At 45.3% G+C, this 20,504-nt stretch overlaps 1 protein-coding gene across 1 annotated transcript; it reads right to left on the minus strand.

The window, feature by feature from the left end:
• Window positions 1-6,033: 6,033 nt before the first annotated feature.
• LOC146640580 (E3 SUMO-protein ligase ZBED1-like) lies at window positions 6,034-8,752 on the minus strand. The gene is made up of 3 exons (XM_085399959.1): window positions 7,897-8,752; window positions 7,090-7,709; window positions 6,034-7,002 (listed from the first exon to the last, which is right to left on the minus strand). Exons 1-3 carry the CDS (start codon window positions 8,732-8,734, stop codon window positions 6,607-6,609), a joined length of 1,854 nt encoding a protein of 617 aa, XP_085256085.1. The 5' UTR covers window positions 8,735-8,752; the 3' UTR covers window positions 6,034-6,606.
• Between the last annotated feature and the right edge of the window lie 11,752 nt (window positions 8,753-20,504).

Here is a 20,504-nt window from a genome sequence, read left to right on the forward strand (position 1 = left end):
CACCAGAAACTCACAATCAGCTCACTCAGCTCACTCATTTAAGACCTCTCATCAGCATTCTGTTTTCTCCTCTATGATGCAACCATCTGTCCTCCTATAATATTCAGTCCACTAGTCTATGTATCACTTTCATCTTACTAGTGACTTGGACAAGATGACAAACAGAATCTCATGCTTAAGATGCTGTCTGGTCTTCATGAGTGTCATTGTATGTGTATATGCATGTAGGGTTAGTATGGTTAATGCATTTTCTGTATGTTTTTGTGTTCCTCTCTCATCACACTTTCATTATTCTCATCACTGCTTAAACAACACACATCTCTCTGTTTTTTTTTTCTTTAACTGTACTTTTCTCCAAAACAGAAAGTAGCATTACAGCTGTTTCAGACTGAGAAACACCAAGCACTCTTCATGCTATCATTCATCCACACAACTATTTTATTTCTTTTTGTCCACTGGGCAGGTGACCTGCAGAATCACGTCTGCCCCAGCTGGATACCTTTTCACACACACCATGACGTCAGACACTCACACTCGCGGAATTGATCAGGAGAAAAACTTTCTTCATCTTCACACTCTGTTACAGAAACACCATGTTTTTGGGGGTTTTTTTTGTGTTGTGTCAGGGATGGATATGTAGTTGTAACATTTGTGTTCACTAACTTTACTTTCTGTTTCCTACCCTGCCTAGTCTGTCTTGGACTCAATGCTGCTCCTAATGTCTCTCCATACTCAGCCTTTAGTCTCTCCTCCACCTCTGCCTCTGCTCTCTCACGCTCTTCTCTGGCTCTTCTTTCTGCTAACATTCTTGCTTCTCTCCTCTTCTGAGCCTGCTCCAGCCACAACTTAGCAACTGCTAACTGCAATTCCTTCCTCTGCTTCGCTTTCCCTGTTTTAGCTGCTACACTTACAGCTATTCTTTCTACCAGCATTTTACACTGAACTTCCACTAATGTCCCTTCAAATCCATATTTCTCACACCAACAACCTACATACTGCGTGCTGCCTGGTAAAACTTTCTGCATAAATTTTACATCTCCTTCTAAGGCAGACTTACAAATTTTATTCCCCATTATGACAATTCTCTCAAGTTTGCGGTAGAATCAGAATCAGAATCAGAATGGGGTTTATTGCCAGATGTTGAGGTTTACAACATTAGGAAATTGCTGCGGTGCTTCAGTGCAAACATAGTGTCATAAATATCACTTAAATAGACATGAAAAAAAAAAAAAAAGTAAGAATAAGAATTAAAAGTGCTATGTAGAAAGATATGTGCATGGGATATACATGAGATATATACATGAGGATAAGAATTATGAGTGCTACGTAGAAAGATATATACATGAGTGCAGGTGGTGATCAGTGCCAAACATGAAATGATGCAGTGACACAGCGTAGGGTCATGTGTTAGTGGCGGGGACAGTCATATGGTTATTGTTCATGTGACCAACAGCAGAGGGGAAGAAACTGTTCTTATGGCGAGAGGTTCTGGTGCGAATGGACCGGAGCCTCCTGCCTGAGGGGAGCAGGTCAAACAGACTGTGTCCAGGGTGAGAAGGGTCAGCTGAGATCCGAGCTGCACGCCGCAGTGTCCTGGAGGTGTACAGGTCCTGCAGAGATGGGAGTCTGCAGCCAATCACCTTCTCAGCAGAGCGCACAACACGCTGCAGTCTCTGTTTGTCCCTGATAGTGGCTCCAGCGTACCACACGGTGATGGAGGAGGTGAGGATGGACTCGATGATTGCAGTGTAGAACTGCATCATCGTCCGTGTTGGCAGGTTGAATTTCTTCAGCTGCCTCAGGAAGTACATCCTCTGCTGGGCTTTCTTGATGACGGAGGTGATGGTGGGTTCCCACTTCAGGTCCTGGGTGATGGTGGTACCCAGGAAGCGGAATGAGTCCACAGAGGTGATGGGGGTGTCAGTCAGGATGATGGGGGGAGTGGAGCTGTGTGCTTCCTGAAGTCCACAATAATCTCCACTGTCTTCTGGGCATTCAGCACCAGGTTGTTGTGGCTGCACCAGGACACCAGACGTTCAACCTCCCTCCTGTAGGCAGACTCATCCCCGTCCGAGATGAGCCCAATAACGGTGGTGTCATCTGCAAACTTGATTAGCTTGACAGACTGGTGGGTGGAGGTGCAGCAGTTGGTGTACAGGGAGAAGAGCAGAGGAGAAAGAACACAGCCCTGAGGGGAGCCGGTGCTGATGGTCCGGGAGTCCGAGACATTCTTTCCCAGCCTCACATGCTGCTTCCTGTCCGTCAGGAAGTCAGTGATCCACCGGCAGATGGGATCAGGCACATTCATCTGGGAAAGCTTGCCTCGGAGATGGTCTGGAAGGATGGTGTTGAAGGCAGAACTGAAGTCCACAAACAGGATCCTGGCGTAGGTTCCTGGGGAGTCCAGATGCTGCAGGATGAAGTGTAGGGCCATGTTGATGGCGTCGTCTACAGACCTGTTGGCTCTATATGCAAACTGCAGGGGGTCCAGGAGGGGGGCCGTGAGGGTCTTGAGATAGGAGAGAACCAGGCGCTCAAATGACTTCATGACCACAGATGTCAGAGCCACGGGTCTGTAGTCATTTAGTCCAGTGATCTTAGGTTTCTTGGGGACAGGGATTATGGTAGAGGACTTGAAGCAGGCAGGCACATGACATGCCTGCAGTGAGGAGTTGAAAATGCCAGAAAACACTGGGGCCAGCTCGTTTGCACAGTGTCTGAGGGTGGCAGGAGACACACCGTCTGGGCCGGGAGCTTTCCGAGCATTCAGACTCCTAAACTGCTTCCTCACATCTGCTTCATGAATATGAAGAGTTGTGGTGGGAGGAGGTGGTGTGAAATCCTCTTTTGTGTGGGGTGAGGGGGCGGGTGTTGCAGGTGAGCAGTTTGAAGGTGGTGATGGCTCTATGGAGGGGGGAGAGGTGGGGGAATTAGTGTCCAAAGTGTCTCTATTGTTGGGGCCGTTGGAGGTGTGAAGGCTGCCTGATGGCTCGTCAAAACGGCAATAGAAGTCGTTAAGGGTGTTGGCCAAGAGCAAGTCGTCAGTGGAGTGGGGGGTTTTAGGCTTGTAGTTGGTGATATTCCTAAAACCTTTCCACACAGAGGCCGAGTCATTCTCTGAGATCTGCTGCTGCATCTTCTCAGAGTGCTGATGTTTAGCAATGTCCACTTCTTTAGTGAACCTGTACTTGGCCTCTCTGTAGCAGTCCCTGTCTCCGCTTCTGAACGCCTTACTCTTTTCCAGCCACAGCTTTTTGAGTTTAGGAGTAAACCAGGGTTTGTCATTGTTATAACTCACCCTGGTGCGTGATGGCACAATGCTGTCCTCACAGAAGTGGATATAGGAGGTGACAGTGTCCGTAAACTCGTCCAAGCTGTTAGAAGCAGCCTTCATTGTGTCCCAGTCTGTGGTCTCCAAACACGTGCGAAGCTCCTCCACAGCCTCGTTGCTCCACAGTTTTTTAGTCCTCACGACAGGTTTGGAGAGCTTCAGCCTCTGCCTGTACGCGGGGATCAGGTGGATCATGACGTGATCAGAAAGTCCGAGTGAAGCGCGCGGCACCGCGCGATAGGCCCGGCTGATCGTGCTGTAGCAGTGGTCTAATGTCCTCTCCTCTCTGGTCGGGCATTTAATATACTGCTTGTATTTCGGAAGCTCATGGCTCAGATTGGCTTTGTTAAAGTCCCCAAGAGCAATGATGAGAGAGTCCGGGTATGTCCGCTCCATGTGGAGAATCTGCTCTGCGAGTGCGCACTGAGCTGCCTGCGCATCCGCATCTGGCGGGATGTAAACAGCGGCCAGGATGAATGAAGCAAACTCCCGCGGAGAATAAAACGGTTTGCAGTGAATAAAAAGGTATTCCAGAGAGGGAGAGCAGTGCTGAGCAATCACTGTTACATCTGTGCACCAGCCACTATTGATGTAGAAGCAGACACCTCCACCTTTGGTTTTACCGGAGAGAGCGGCCTGCCGGTCCGCGCGCAGCAGATGAAAGCCCTCCAGCTTGAGCGCGCAGTCCGGGATGTCCTCACTGAGCCACGACTCCGTAAAACATAAGACACAGGAGGAGGCAAAGTCTCTGTTCATGCTTCTCATCAGGGCCAGTTCGTCTAACTTATTGCCGAGTGAGCGTACATTAGAAAGGAAGATCCCCGGAAGGGCCGTTCTCAGTCCGCGTCTCCTCAAACGCACGAGTACGCCGGCCCGCTTACCTCTCTTTCGACGTCTCACTTTCCTGATCAGAGTCTGCAGTAAATCTGCCGCAGATGCGACAAATATTGGAAATAAATCCGCAGGTGTTGTAGTCCTGCAGTTAAGGAGCTCTTCTCTGGTGTAAGAGTATCCAGAGGAGTGCCCAGACACAGAAGAAATGCACAAAAACAAAACAAAAGTAGCAATAGGCAGCGCCTTACTCCAAAACCCAGGCTATGTGTACACAACAGGTCACAGAATTACGTTAACACCGCTTTAGGTTTCCTTCTGTGTTGCTGCGTTCACTTTACTGGCACTCATACACACGTACGTTCATTCACACTGTTTATAGGCCTCTAACTTCTGTTGAAAGCTCTCCAACGCCCCAAATGGCGGAGATTCCGGACTCCTCACGGCGGAGCTACCGAACCTAGGTTATCTCCACGCCCCCAAACGGCGGAGAAGCCTGCGTCTCTCTCACGCGGCTAGCGCGCTCCCGGACTCACGTTTAACGCACAGCCCGTAGCCGCTCTCTATTGTTTTGGGTCCACGTGCGCTCTCGTGACCAGCGCTCCCCCGGACTCGCGTTTACGCAGAATCACGGTGATGCATTTCTATCTAGGATCCCACATTAATTCACACGGTTATAGAGACGCTCTCTGATTGCTTACCGTTGTGTTGCGTTTCGTTCAAAGGAGAGTCCTAGAATCCCGTCAGTCGCCGTCCACGAGGGGAGTTCAGATGCTATTCCATCGGCCTGGTCGCGAATTTAACACTCCAGGGCTTTGTCAGGCGTCCTAACGGCCTGGTTGTCAACAGTCTGCGGCGTGTCCTTTCTCTCCTCAGTGTGCGGCGAAATTCTTGGACTACGGCTCGGAGGACCAAATAATGTTGGGTCTAAACTCAGACCCCGCTGTATCCAAAAACAAGGCAACAGTGATCGATCGATTTCTTGCGCAAGGGAGGCCCTTCCATCTGTGACCAGCACGTCGAAATGACCACAATGATGGCCTCCTCTCGCTGCCTTTTTATTGACAAACTTCAAACAATAGTTTACTAAACACCTCCCCTTGCAACCCCCTTTGGTTACATAGACAAGGACTGTATGTAAATGTGTGTGTGTGTGTGTGTGTGTGTGTGTGTGTGTGTGTGTGTGTGTGTGTGTGTGTGTGTGACCTCCTGCTGACCAAAGGGTCATAAACCCAGGAAGCTTACATCAAAGAAACAGATCTTCAATAAAAACAATTACAGCAATAAAACATTACAGCCCCCCACCAGAACCTCGAGAATCTGGGGGGAAGGACAGTGGAATTTCTTTCATCGAGAATCTGGGGATGGGAGGAAAGAAAGAATTCCTTTCACAGAGTTAAAACAATGTGATAGGTTTTGTATTGTTGATTGTCATTTATGCTTAGAAATATTTACTCATATATGCTTAGAAGTGTATAATTATTTGTAGATTGAAAGAATGTCTCATCCTAAGAGGTGTATAATCAATTGTGTAGTGATAGGTTGTGTGATCTTTAACAGACTACAGAGGCTTGGTGTGTATTCCACACTGGAATGCACACTTACATCCTGGGAGCATGGGAAAGTTCGTACCTTGTTTAATTGTGTTATGGTAGGATTAACGTAGTTACGTCTGTTCTAGTCTAAGTGCTTTTTGTGTATAAATGAACTGCTGAACTTCCTTACTGTGTTATCTAGGATGAGGGGGGGTCTACCCTCTTCCTGACCAGGGATGTTTGCTTGTGTGCTTTTATGATCCTTTGATCAGCAGTACCACACACACACACACACACACACACACACACACACACACACACACACACACACACTAGGGCTGCACGATATTAGGAAAACCTGCGATGTGCGATAACTGTGATCAATACTGCGATAACGATATGACTTGCGATAAAATAAATAGCAAAAAAAAAACAAAAAACAAATACATAATTTCCGTTTTACTGCACAGTTTTATTTAATGAAAGCTGCTGTATTAGCAGTGTAACAACAAAGTGCAGTCAAACATTGAAACATTGCCCCCATAAAAAAATTTCTGAGGCTTGAATTCTGAAAGACATCCTTCCCGGTCTCTATAATTAGTTTTAAATAAACATAACTTAAATTATACTGCAAATTATCTCTATGCAGTTGTTCATCATTTTACCACTCACCAAGTAGTTATGATGCAAGTCAAAACTGGAGTGGAAACTTTACTAGATTAAACTATAGGTAAGAACTTGTCTGCTGTGGGAACACACCAAAGAACAATTGTCTACCTTTGTGGTCGTACTGGCCAAGACTAATATTATCAACAATTAAGAACAATGTAGGTAGTGTATTTTTGTAATTTTTTGAAAAAAAAAAAAGGTTTCTCTATCTTGCATTCATCCTTCCTGAGTGAATGTTTTTTATGGCAAGTTCTTGTTAAGGAAAACCAACATGTTTACTCTCCAAGGTTTTAAACATGTGCGCTGACATGTTACTATGTTTCCTGATGTACTAAAAAGTCTCTCTGAAGGTGAGCTACTTGCAGGTATGCAGAGATACTTCCTTGCAAGCTTGCTTAGCTGTGGGAATGTCATTTTGTGGAGTTTCCACCATGCCAAGGGGTCTTCCTCACTGTCTATGGCCGTGGATAGCAAGTAGCTGTTAAGCTCAGCTTCAACAGCTTGTGAGAGATGCATAAAAGAGGAGGTAGGGATTGGAGCTGCCTTGAAGAAACTGCCCAGGGACTTTTTTGCCTTCTTCAGGGGACGACTGGGTGGATCATCTGTCTGGGCCTCTGGTTCAGCGGAGCTTCTCTCCTGGAACAGAAAGCAGATTATAAGAAAAGTAAACATTTTGGACTAAATATGAATTGAAAGGTTTTATATATAAGCATGCATGAATACCTTCTGTGCCACTGCTTCCATTTCTGACATCACTCTGGTCTTGATGTCTGAGACTCGATCAGTGCTGGTGTAGCTGACTTTAAATCTGGGATCCATGAAGCACGCCATGTCCATAAGTTCCTGGGTAGCTGGATTTTCATATTTAGTAATCAGGTACTCGAGGATTTTCTTCTTAATTGATTTTGTCAAATCACTGTCTTCTTCCTTCTCTGCAAGCACCGACGTCTTCATCAGATGAAGGACTGGTTTTACATATGAAACACTAACGTAGCTCTCACCAGACAGGGCATCTGTAAAGTCTTGCAGGGGGTGTAATGCCTGGTTGACAGACTCCAGTACCTCAAGATCCTGCCAAGTAGGAATCAAGTGTCTTGATTTCTTGTCTGCTGAGATGACATCAGAAATGGCCCGCTGCTGCTCCAGGACTCTCTCAATCATCTTCTGCCTGGAACCCCACCTGGTTGGGCATTCTGTGATCAGTGTGTGCTCTGGGAGGTTGAGCTTCTGCTGTGCTTTTTTCAGAGCCATCTTTGCTTTCCAGCTGTGGCAAAAATGTCCAACTAACTTTTTGCAAAGTCCAATGGCTCGGGCAATGCGGGCATCATCTTTGATAGAATTTTCTGGAGAAATAAGAGGAAACAAAAAAACTGTCATGTTTAAAACCTTTTTTTTAAAAAAAAAAAAAACTAATTGAAATTTATAACTAAAGTTGTCTAAAAAGGTAACATTATCCTTATCAATATCAATTTGATAATAATGTATAGCACATTTTCATTGCTAAAAAGATCTGCCTTGAATAAAACTTACCGATTGCAAGGTGCAGCCTGTGTCCAAAACACTGAAGTCTGACCCAGTTGTTTAGCTCCGTGGCTCTCACAACATTGGCACCGTTGTCTGTGGTGATGCACACTTGTCGATCTTCTTTAAGATCCCAGCTGGCTAACACCTCACGTAATACATGGGCTATATTTTCACTAGTGTGGGAGTCTGGAAAATACACAGTCTCTAGACACCGTGTTTTCAGTTCAAAGTCTTCGGTGAGGAAGTGCACTGTGAAACTCATATATGGTTCCGTTGTACGACTTGACCATAGGTCTGTAGTGCTTGCGTAGTTTTCAGCTTGGCTCAGTTCAAACATGACGGTCTTGCGGCATGTTTCATACATTTGTGGAATGGCGACATGTGAAAAGTAGTTTCGTGAGGGGATGCGGTATCTCTGGTCCACTTTATGTATCAGACTGGTGAAGCCCTCTCTGCTAACTGTATTTATAGGCATCATGTCTTTAGCCAAAAAATGTGTAATGGCCTCTGTTATTTCTTTGTACCGCTTCGACGTTTTCTCATAAGGAATTCCACTTGAAAAACTCTGATACAGAGACGGCTGTTGGACTGCTGCGCTCTTTGTCTTAACATTAGCAACCTTTGTTTGGCTAGCCCTATCTTTCTGGAACTCTTCAAACAGTTCTCTGTGGTTGTATTGAAGATGATGGTGGAGATTAGTCGTGTTTCCTCTGGTGGTTGCCACGAGTGTTCGGCAAGTTTTGCAGAGTACCTGTGTTTGGAGAACGTCGTCTTTATCAAATCCAAAGTACCTCCAAATAAGTGAGGTACTATTTTTTTTTTTTAGCCACGAGTTCAGTAGCATTCTCGTCACGCGTCTCGCTCTCAGCCAATAAAACAATGACTCGTTGCTGCAGCGTTGTTCGCGCCCGACCTGCGTAGGAGGCGGGCCTCTAATCCATTTGATTGGTTAATGCCGTGAAGGGCTCTATTCGACTGGTCAAATGTGTAAATGGATTTCTTTGATTGGTAAATTCTTTACAGCACGTGTGTAAACATTTTAAGGTACCCAATTATCGCAGTTTACGCCGTCTTTTGCGATGGGCCCATCGCGCAGGCTGATATCGCGATGACAATAAATTTTCGATTTATCGTGCAGCCCTAACACACACACACACACAGGCAAGGTACTCTTTGTGTGATGTTAATGAACCTATGCATATTCATGTAACCTCAATAAAAGGACAGTGGTACGGGAGAACGGACGAGAGCAACTGGGGTCAAGCGAAGGGACGGCGCTTTGTCCGGTTCTCTCCCGTGCACGAGTAACATGAAGAACTTGCCTACTTCGTGTCTTGCTTTGCAGTGTAATTATATTGTCTTCAACGTTCCAGCGAATAGGTTTATGCTGCAAACCTATCACAATGGACAAATGGTAAACATAAAAATGACAAACATTTAACAATTTAACCCTAATAGCTGATATCCAGAAATCCTACCAGTGGCTGGACAAAGCTGGACTGAAAGACAGCACAGAGGCCCTAATCATGGCAGCACAAGAACAAGCTCTGAGTACAAGATCCATAGAGGCTGGGGTCTATCACACCAGGCAAGACCCCAGGTGCAGGCTGTGTAAAGATGCCCCAGAGACAATCCAGCACATAACAGCAGGGTGCAAGATGCTAGCAGGCAAGGCATACATGGAACGCCATAACCAAGTGGCTGGCATAGTATAGAGAAACATCTGTGCCGAATATGGCCTGGAAGTGCCGAGGTCAAAATGGGAGACGCCCCCAAGGGTGGTGGAGAATGACCGAGCTAAGATGAGATGATGAGATAGCCTTTATTTGTCAGTTTCAGGTCTTTTGCCCACAACCGAGATGACAGACCTTGCCGACCGTACATACAATGCAAATATCACATTGGGGAGACAGGTCAGGCCAGGTAGCGAGGAAAAAAAGTAAACAGTCTTCCAGCCAACCCAGGTGGCCTTGTGGGGAATGGGAAGGAACAGACTCAACACAGTCGTTATCAGGTAGTTTTTGTTCGGCTCCAGCCTTGAGCCCACAGCTGGCGCCGAAGGGGTAGCCGCATTATGATGGTAATTTTTCTTTTGCAAACAACTCATGAGAATTTCAAGCTGTTTTTAACACTTCGACACTGGTCTCTCAATCTCCCCTTAATAGCTGCGAGTTTCTCCGTGATGTTATTAGCCGTCGATTCTGTGGTCTTGTCACTCTTTTTTGCTCACATAGCAGATTCTGAGACCTCACGACCGCAGCCAACTGATCCGCGATGTAATCCAGCTTCCGCCCCAAGGTGTTGTTCCGAGTGGATTCTTCCTTGATGTAATCCAATATACGCTCAAAGGTGTTATTCTGAGCATTCACTGCAGTCGTAAGCGACTCCAACCTCCATCCTGCCTTCAGTGAGCCCTTTCTGAGAAGTCGCACCTGTCGTTCCAATCCCAGCGGGCAGCCTTGTGGGGGTTTGAACAGCCGGTTCCGCTCTCTTAATTCTCCGATAAGCCAGGGCCAAGGCAGCTCCGATCAGCAAGAACCCTGTTATCATGGTTCTGAATAGGTAGATATCTTCAGCGTCCTTGATCGACAGTCCCACCAGGCACACGATCCTCTGCCACCCGTCCATCATGTATCCAGCAGGGAAAGTCCCTCCAGGGCACTCGGGTTCTCCCGAGCCCAGACTTCTCGTTAAAGGGTGTCAATAGCATTCAGAGACCAGTTGATCACATCCATAATTCTCTTTTAGGTTTTAGACACAGACTGTGAGAGGGTGTTCCAGGGAAAGTAATACAAAAAAGACACGAGACTAGCACTAGAATTACTGAGACTTTTTTTCCCTGGTGCAAGTCCCTACTATTAGATTTACTAGCCCTGCGCAAATTTGCGTAAATTCCCCCGACCCTAACACCTCTTGGCACCCCAATGAGATTTTCACAGGTCTTCAGCTCCATTGTTCTCCTGCTTTTGTTGTGCAAAGACACCCTCCCCCAACCCCCAACCATGAGAGATTCAGGTCTTTCCTTCCCTGCAAGGCTACTTTCCTTCCTTACCTGCAGCGTACAATACACCATGTTAGTTTCTATGTGCAATATTTCTCATATGCAATATTAGTTCTTGTCAATCCTTGTCACTACATTGCATGCCTGTCCATAAACATATATACATACATTGTATATATGTTGTACATACATGTATATAGCCACACATCTATGCATAAAGTCTAGTTATATACACACACACATCTATATCTACATATATATATATATATATATATATATATATATATTAGGGGTGCAACGATACACAAAATTCACGGTTCGGTTCGGTTCGGTTCGATACTTTGGTGTCACGGTTCGATATTTTTTCGATACAAAAAAAATGTTCATGCCTTCTTAATTTGTCATTTATTAAAATTATAAATATATATTTTAACTCAAAAGTACAGTTTTTAAATTTAACCCTAACCCTTGTGCGTGTTTTTTATTTTGACAGCGAATACGCACCTGTGGACCACTTATGTGCAGCCCTGGTTATTTAGCCCGTCATATTGCAGCCACAGAAATTCTTTTGTCCATGAAACCATAAGGCTGCACTTTCTTTTTGCCTTATAGTCTGATTTGTCATAACTTCTCCGTTTTGTGGTAAGCTTTTCTTTGGCTTTCACTTCTTCACCCTGACCTGTCTTATTTGGCTCAGCAGAACTAAAATATATATCTGTCTGTGAAGGTTCTCAATCATCCAGGTCATCGTAGTCAAATATATATCCTGCGCGATCAACCTCTCACATGTTTAAGCTGCGGGAGATTTCACTTGTCATGTTTGCATAGTAAGCTAACAATTAATAAGACGATGTCACGATGCACAAATTATCATCACTCACAGATCAGTGCTGTCGCTCTCTATACACAGTTCGGGCGATTGCAAAGTGAAAGCAAAAAAACAAGCGCAAATTCAAACGCGATTTCAATATGTCACATATTGACAGTGGCTCACCCAATGACATAATTACCCAGCTACATTTCTGAAAGAATGCAAAAGCATTGACATATATTTTTCCTTCCTACAATAGCCCGACAGGCAGGGCAGAGATAGCCCCGGGACGTCGGGCTAGCGATATTGCGAGCCCTGTATCTGATTGAGGAATCACTCATCTTTGGAAAAGAGAGTTTATTACAGAGAAATGTCTCTTTCCAAAATAAAAGCTATACTATCCGCTTCTTCTGGGCTATATTCTCAGCAGCATATTAAACATATCAGGTCTCCATAAGGAGAATCCTGTGCTAACAGCTGTCTAAATGACTCGGCTAAAGTTTGTAGCATGCATGCTTGTTGTTTTTGTCTTTGCACTAGGATGATGTCGGCGTAAATGTGCAGTCATATTCGTTGTGTTCCCACTAGTGCTTTCAGGTTAATCTCGTTGAAATAACCTTAACGCCACAACATGGCAAATCTCCGTTAACGAGCTACCACCGATCGCCCCGTGCATGGGGCTAGACGGCCAACACGTTAACGAGCTAACTGCGCTAACACACTAGCTCCCACCCATGTAATTGAGCATTGCATGGCACATCCAACATACTGTTTTACTTTAGTCCATGACTCGCTTACCTTCAGGGTCATACGTCACATGAAAACCAAAATAATTCCAAACGCCAGATCTGAATGAGGGTGGGGGAGGTCCACTTCTGTCTTGCTAGCTTGCCCTGCGCTCTTCCTTCTGACCATGCTGTCTGTGTTGAGTGCGCAGTGAATCTGCGTTCGACTACTCCACCTAGGCTGCACTCTCGAGCCTAGGCGGAGTAGTCGAACGCAGATTCACTGAGCACTCAACACAGACAGCATCGTCAGAAGGAAAGTTGATAAAATAAATTACAAATTTTGTATTGTTCGATACATATGCGTACCGAACCGAAAGCACTGTATCGAACGGTTCAATATCGATACGAATATCGTTGCACCCCTAATATATATATATATATATATATATATATATATATATATATATATCTACGTGTGTGTGTGTATACACACACCAATATTTTTGAATACACGTGTCCATATTTATGTTTCCAGATTGTTTGTATAGTGCACTTTCTATACCATGCTCTTTGTACAGTTTTTATTTAGCTGCTTTTGTCTTGCACTGTCCACTTTTTTCCAATGACAATGCAGATTTTCCACTTGTGGGACAAAGAAATGCAGATTTGCTGTGTGTGTGTGTGCGTGCGTGTGTGTGTGTTTGTGCAACATTGGCATTTGTTTACTCAGATCCAAGGCAGGCCAAACCTCTGTTTTACAACCTATATATAAAAGACACACATTCACAATATATGGATACACAAGTCTGTTTTATTTCAAAGTGTTTCAGACTTTACAGCATTTGCAGATCCAGTGTCCATCATCCCTGCATTTGGTACAGGTGAATTTCTGACATGTTGCACAGCTAAACCTGCTGCGATTCCTGTTGCAGTCCCGCCAGGCAGACGATCCTCCATTTCTGCCACCCGTCCATCGTGTATCCGGCAGGGAAAGTCCCTCAGGGCACTCGGGCCCAGGCTTCTTGTTGAGAAAAGGGTGGCAATTGCATTCAGAGACCAGTTGATCAAATCCATAATCCCCTTTTAGGTTTTAGAGAACAGACTGTGAGAGAGTGTTCCAGGGAAAAGTAATACACACGAGACAAGACAAGGACACAAGAGGCTAAGCAGGGAAGATAAGGGGAAGGAGGAGAGGAGAAAAAGTGCGACTGCCTTCGCCGAGAGCCAAACGAGTTAGGGGAAGGTGAAGACGTACATGTAGAGAGCAGACAGGCAGCACTAATGCTGTTTTAGTCAGATCCACTTTCTTGATAAATTGCTCAATAGTAGAGCAGGATGTATATTTTTGTGAGTGTATTGGGGGCGGGGTGAGCATCATCACAGTTTGCCTTTCCTCAGAAGTTACCACACACCACAGCTGGGATGTTGGTCTGTGGACGCCTCTCTGGGTGTTTCCTTCCTCTTCAAAGTTCCTCTTTCCTGAACTTGGTGTTTGTGACAGATGCTGATCGTCTCCATGTGAAGGTAAGTGAAGCAGTGTGTAATGTTTTCCTGGCTAACATCAGCTGTGTGCAGCTTAGTTCCAGCACAAACAGCACAAATCTGTATATCCTGAATCCATAGTTCAGGTAACGGACTCACCGCTGGACCAACGAGGCCGAGTGTTAAAAACTCTTCCTCTTTTTAAGGTTTGTGTGTGTGCGTTGGTTAACATTAAATGTCTCTAAGCAGGTGCAAATACTTATTTCCACTGTAGATGATCTATAGTCTGTATATAAAAGATGGCAACAGACTCAGGGTTCATAGTTTAGTTTCTTGAAGCTTTGAGTTGAGTGTTGTTTTTCTTCAGTTTCTGGAAGTTTCAGCTGCTTTTTACAGATACGTTTGTTGTCCTGAATGTTTGAAGGAAAAAAAGACTCTGTTATGATTCAGTTTGCATGTTTTCAAATGGACTCTGTATTAAATCTCCTTGCCTTCATTGTAAAGTTGGAGTACCCTGAGGTTCCATACTGGGACCAATTTTCTTTTCTTTTTACATTCATGATTTACCAAATGTCTGTCAGAACATCAATAACCAGCTGTGTGCAGATAATGCTGTTATTTTTACACAGGCAGAGTTTCTCCAGATTATAAACCATAGAAACCTCAGGCTGTTCTTCCTGCTCAGGTCAAAGGTCCTCATCCCAGTCTGTGCAACCGCTTAGCAACCCCACTTCCTGTTTTTAACACCCCTCTCAGTCACTAACAGTCACATGAACACACACAGGAAGTTGACAAACTAGATGAAACTAGAAACTACTTCCTGTGCTTAAACAGGCAGATGTACAGACACAGCTTTGCTTTCAGCTCTGTGGGTCTTCAGGTTTATGTCTGATTGGTCTGATTCTGACTTCCTGTCCAACCTGTTTAGTCCCGAAATAAAAGAACTTCAGATCGGACTTTCAATAACACACAGTACAGAAAAAAGTACCAAGCAGGTAGCTGGTAACAAAGATGTGTTTTCAAACAGTTTCAGTAAACCATCCTGTTAAAACTGTAATTGTGTTTAAGAGGAACATGAAAGCACCACATGATGCTGCTGTCTCCTGTGTCTGTACAGAGTTTGAAGAAGAAAGCTGAATCTTCTTCAGTACACAATGTTCCTCTGTCTCTGCATCTGTTTCTCTGACTGCAGCTGTCCAACTCTGCAGCACGTTAACTCTGCTGATCCTCTTTGAATCCTGGATCAGGAAGTAAAGCTGTTGAATAATTGGTGGGGTTTTTTGTTTTTTTTTACCTGTCCCGTTTGGTACTGTAGCAATCAGAATTATTGTCTGAAGGCCAAGAAAGATGCCCAACAGATTTATTTAATCCAGGTGGATCATTATGGTTTTGCCATATTGGTCGACTTGATTGATCTTTGTTATTATTATTTGTTTATTCATTTCAAGTTATTACAAAATGGACAGACATGACAGGGGGAAGAGAAAGAAGAAAAGGGAGGGAAAGAAAACAGAAGGGAAGAGGGACAGTGAGAAAAGGCAAAAATAAAAATCTGCTGGATCACCTGTTGAAAGAAAAAAAAGAAAACAAGCAAAAAGAGAGCAACTCAGTACGGAGACCATAGCAACAACCTTCATAAGTATAAGTAACTAAATATACTAAAGTAATACTAAATATTAAATGTTATTGGGAAACGCGCAAGACCGACAGCACACAATATGCTCTGAGGTAGCAGCCAAGAAAGGTATAGTTTGTGTCTGTGTGCCCACACCTGTGTGGATGAGCGCGCTTGTATTCAAACGGTTTCTCAGTAAAGCTATCTACTAGAGGGTGTGGGGAACCATAGGCCCCCCAGGGCCCCAGAAATCCAGAGCACGAGAGCCCAAGGAGGACCACCAGAGGGGCAGCTGCGCCACCCTCCCAGAAAGAGCTGACAAGAGCTCAGGGGTCACCCAGCAGCCACGGTGCAGAAGCCACAGGGAGCTGTGGTTACGTGCCCACAGGCTCTGCCGGCAGCTAGCCATGCCAGGGAGGATGGATGGACCCCCACCCCTGGGAAGGGGCCCAACCGAGCCACGGGTGCCAGGCCCTGTCAAGCCAGCAGCCCAGGATGCTGAGAACCACCAAGGCACCGATGGAAGAGGGCATCAGCCACCAGCAGGGAGTGTGGTGGGGGGAGATAGGGCCCCACACCTGGGAATGCCTGAGGTGTTCCCAGAGAGGTGGAGTCTAAGACCCGACCTGATACACAGACATAGACAAACAGGCAAACACAGATACAAGCATGCATTCCCACCCTCATGCACACATATACAATGCCCAATGTGGAGACAAACAGAAATGAACAGTGTACACACACTCCCCAAACATACTCTATACCCCCAGGTCCATGTACCTTCGCCCCCAGAGGCCCAATCTGCCCCTAGACCCAGGAGATGTTGCCCTTTTTCCTGGGGTGGAGACACGCAGACCGCCCCTGGTCCTGCAGTAGCAGGGAGGCCAAGCATCCCAGACCTCAACCAGATGGCCAACTCCTCCTCCCAGCCCCCTGCCCCGATGGCGAACAGAGCATGGGGGTGTGTGAAGACCCCATACCTCTCTTATTTGGTGTTGCTGTGTGCTGTTCTAAAGTGCATTTAAAACACGGGAGGGGCGTAATATTTTCTGCCAGCAGGTGTCAGCACGGTTACCGTATTTTCACGACCATAAGACGCACTGTGCTAAAAGGCGCAGTCTCAGTTATGTGTGCCATTACTGTATTTAACACACACATAAGGCGCACTGGATCATAGGGCGCATACAAGTACCGTATGCGTAATTAAAAATAAAGCGGGAGCAAACCTGAGTTCGGTACCTTACTCACATTTTTATTACCAGTAATCGTCATCATCAACAACAGACAAGCATACAAGTGTGCGTATTTAAAAATAAAGCAGGAGCAAAACAAAGTTTGGTACTCACATTTTTATCATCAATCAAACCCATGGAAGTCCTCATCCTCTGTGTCTGAATTGAACAGCTGCGCTAAATCTCCATCAAACATGCCAGGTTCACTTTCTTCACTGTCAGAGTCACTTTCCGTGCCATGCGGCTCCTCGGAAATGATGCCGGCTTTTGCGAAAGCTCGAACAACAGTGCCAGCAGACATGTTAGCCCAAGCATCTACAATCCATTGGCAAATTGTGGCGTAACTCGCCCGCTGCCTTCCACTCTTGGTGAATCTGTGGTCTCCATCGGTCATCCATCGGTCATCCATCGCTGGATGTGTTTGTCACCGATGTGTTTGCTGCAGTAGGAGCGGAAGATGGCCAGCTTTTCCTTATAATCCGCTGGAAGTTGCTGCGCTACCGTAGTCCTGGTCCGGATGGAAAAATGGCACCGTTTCATAAAAAGTGAAAGTGAAACTGCTTTTAGCCGAATGGTGACCGTCGAAACGCTTCTCCCGCTCGTTCTTTGCTCGATGATCCACCGGTCGAGTCTTTCCTCCAACTCGGGCCACCTCGCCTTATGTCCGCGGAAACTCAGCTGCGTTTTCTTGACCTGCCGGAGCTTGTTTTCCAGCTTCCTCCATTTGCAAACCATCGATTCGTTAATCTTAAATTCTCTCGCCGCTGCTCGATTTCCATGTTCCTCTGCGTAGCTGATGGCCTTCAGTTTAAACTGTGCTTCATAAGCGTGTCTCTTTGCCATTTTCAGGGTTGTTAAAACAACGATGTCCTGCATAACGCACATACCTGTTCTTTTATACAGGTATGTGCGATAAAGTCAACGCACACACTTCACCCTTTAGCGTTCTCATGGTGTTCTCTACTACGTCCTCATTACAACACACAGGGCGCACTGCGCTATAGGGCGCGCCGTACTTTTTGAAGAAAATCTAAGACTTTTAAGTGCGCCTTATGGTTGTGAAAATATGGTAATAAATAAATAAAGTCAATAATCTGTTGGCTAAATGTTCTTGTTGTCAGAGGTAAACAGAGGTGAGAGGAGCAGATAATAAGGATTAAATATAGTGCTGAATAACTAAATGCTGCTAGTCTGTGACGTAGCTCCCAGCAGCATCACGTCATTTCTTTACTCTGACCTTTAACATTAGTTAGTTAGAGTATGAACTCTGTAAGCAGTCAGTTTGGTCCTGGACATCGTTACTGACATAAAGCTGTTCTCTGCAGCCATGTTTGACCTGCTGCTTTGTAGGACTACACTAATGGAGGATTTGGAGGCTGAACTTGGCTCTGTGACACTTTTTGTAATGAACCGAAGAAAGCTGCGTCTCAGAAGGATGTTAGTCCAACACATCAGACACGACCTCTGCAGCTCTCAGCTGATGTGCACATGAATGATTTGTGTTTCCTCTGCAGGTGAAGGTAGAAAGTGTGTGTGAGCTGATGTGAATTGAGCAGCATGGATCAGTGTGAGGACAGAGAGGAGGGAGTCCCTCCCTCTAAAAGCACTCTGTGTGGGGAACATGAGAGCCAGACCAAAGCTCAGAGGTGAGATGACCATCTCTAACTGTCCATGACTCTTCTCCATGTCACAGCTCAGCACTCACATGACTGCTCCATCATTATTCACAGGAACCAACCTAGACCTTCTCCTATGAAAGTAACCCTGTCAAAGATGTCATTCAGAAATTTGAGCAAAGACAGTTATCTGAGAAAAAGTAAACTAACGTCAATACTATCAGTTGATATGTGATGAGTCTTTTACTGAACATTTGAACTTTTTATCAGGATCAGACTCAAACCTAGACCTGAACCCTATGTTCATATGTGAAGCGGAGTGTGTTGGAGTGTTTCCACGAACACAGCAGTCAGAGTGTAAAGAGTGGATGTTGTAGGAGGTGTTTCTGTAGTGAAGAGTGTGTGTTGGACTCCAGCTGCTCCAGCAGGCGTCTCCTTTGTGCTTTGCTTCAAACAGATTGTAGGGAGGAACTTCCACACAGGTGTTTTAGGAGTTGCTGGATGGACAAATAGTTTAGTGAGGGTGAGAAAGTGAGTAGTTTCCATGTGAACCAGCTAAAAGAAATTTGGACATTGTATGAACCTGCCCTTTTGCCGTTTTGTTGCATGAGTGATCGGTTCAAGCCTTCAGTGGCTTTAAGTTCAGCTGATCCTCCAGTGTTTGTCTGCTCTAATAGAGGAGAACCAGCTCATTAGATTCAACAGGAACCTGTGAATATCTCAAAGGACCAAAGTTAACCTATCCATCCATTCGCTTCCGCTTATCCTTTTCAGGGTCGCGGGGGGCGCTGCAGCCCATCCCAGCTGTCATAGGGCGAGAGGCGGGGTACACCCTGGACAGGTCGCCAGTCTGTCGCAGGGCCAACACACAGGGACAGACAACCATTCACACTCACATTCATACCTAGTGACAATTTGGATTATCCAATTAACCCATCCCCACAAGCTGCATGTCTTTGGACAGTGGGAGGAAGTTGGAGTACCCAGAGAGAACCCACGCAAACACGGGGAGAACATGCAAACTCCACACAGAAAGACCCCGGCCTGATGGTGGAATTGAACTCAGGACCTTCTTGCTGTGCGGCAACAGTGCTAACCACTGTGCCACCATGCTGCCTCCAAAGTTAACCTATCATCAGATAATTATAACTATTATAATTGTAACTGCCATTATGCCTTCCTTCTTGGTGACACATTCCTGACTCTAAGGCAAATTTAGAAACAGTTAAACTGGTGCCAGTATATATGGAAATCTTTTCTTCATCTTTTCTGGAGTCTTGTGTGTTTATTTCTATTTGACTTCATATTTCATGGTTTATTTCATGGTTTAAGGTAGGGGTGGGCGATAGAAACGATATAAATTTGGCCAACGATAGAGATTTTGAATATGGGCGTTCGGGTACACACCGGCTCACTCCTTGGCGGCCGCTTATTGGTGCTCGGGCCACTTTGGAGGTGAGGTGGGGTGCCCCCGGCCTCTCGGCCTGGGGCTCGGTCACTCAGGCACAGCTGGCTGCTGGCGGAGCTCACGGGCGCGTCACTGCAACTCCCCCTGGCTTCTGCTCCGCGGCTGCTGAGTGAGCCCTCATCTGGGACTCTCCTCAGCTCTTACTGGGACAGTGGCGCGGCTGCCCCTCTGTGGGTCTTCCTTGGTCTCTTGTGTTCTGGGGGCCTCTGGATGTCTGGAGTTTTGATCTCCTCCTTACTTGCTTCATATAGACTGTGCTTTTGGAAAGAGAAAAAAATAAACAAACAAACAAAAACAACATACACTGCTCAAAAAAAATAAAGGAAACACATAAGATGTCCCAGATCTAAATGAATGAAATATTCTCATTAAATATTATTTCATTTTATTAAATATTATTAAAATAATATAAATAAATATGTAATAAATATAACATTTTTTGTCAAAACATTCAACTAACAAAAAGTGTGGATGTGTGTGTGTATTGTGTCATTTACATTTAGTTGTGATTTTCATTGCTGTGGTTGAGACACACCATCTACCGGAACCAAATTCCTTATATGTGTGCGCATATACTTGGCCAATAAACGCAATTCTGATTCTGAAAACTTAAGTGGAAACACACTACAGGCTGATCCAACTTTGATATAATGTCCTTAAA

The sequence above is a fragment of the Rhamphochromis longiceps genome, unplaced genomic scaffold, assembly GCF_057381845.1.
Source record: "Rhamphochromis longiceps isolate RC_006_pf unplaced genomic scaffold, R_longiceps_female_GT1.1 unmapped_scaffold_4, whole genome shotgun sequence".
NCBI lineage: Eukaryota > Metazoa > Chordata > Actinopteri > Cichliformes > Cichlidae > Rhamphochromis > Rhamphochromis longiceps.

Coding starts and splice junctions, on each gene's coding strand:
- LOC146640580 (XM_085399959.1), bottom strand. CDS start 8,734: ATGCTACTGAACTCGTGGCTAAAAAAAAAAAATAGTACCTCACTTATT. Junction 7,710..7,896: donor CAGGCTGCACCTTGCAATCG/GTAAGTTTTATT, acceptor TTATTTCTCCAG/AAAATTCTATCAAAGATGAT. Junction 7,003..7,089: donor TGGAAGCAGTGGCACAGAAG/GTATTCATGCAT, acceptor TTTCTGTTCCAG/GAGAGAAGCTCCGCTGAACC.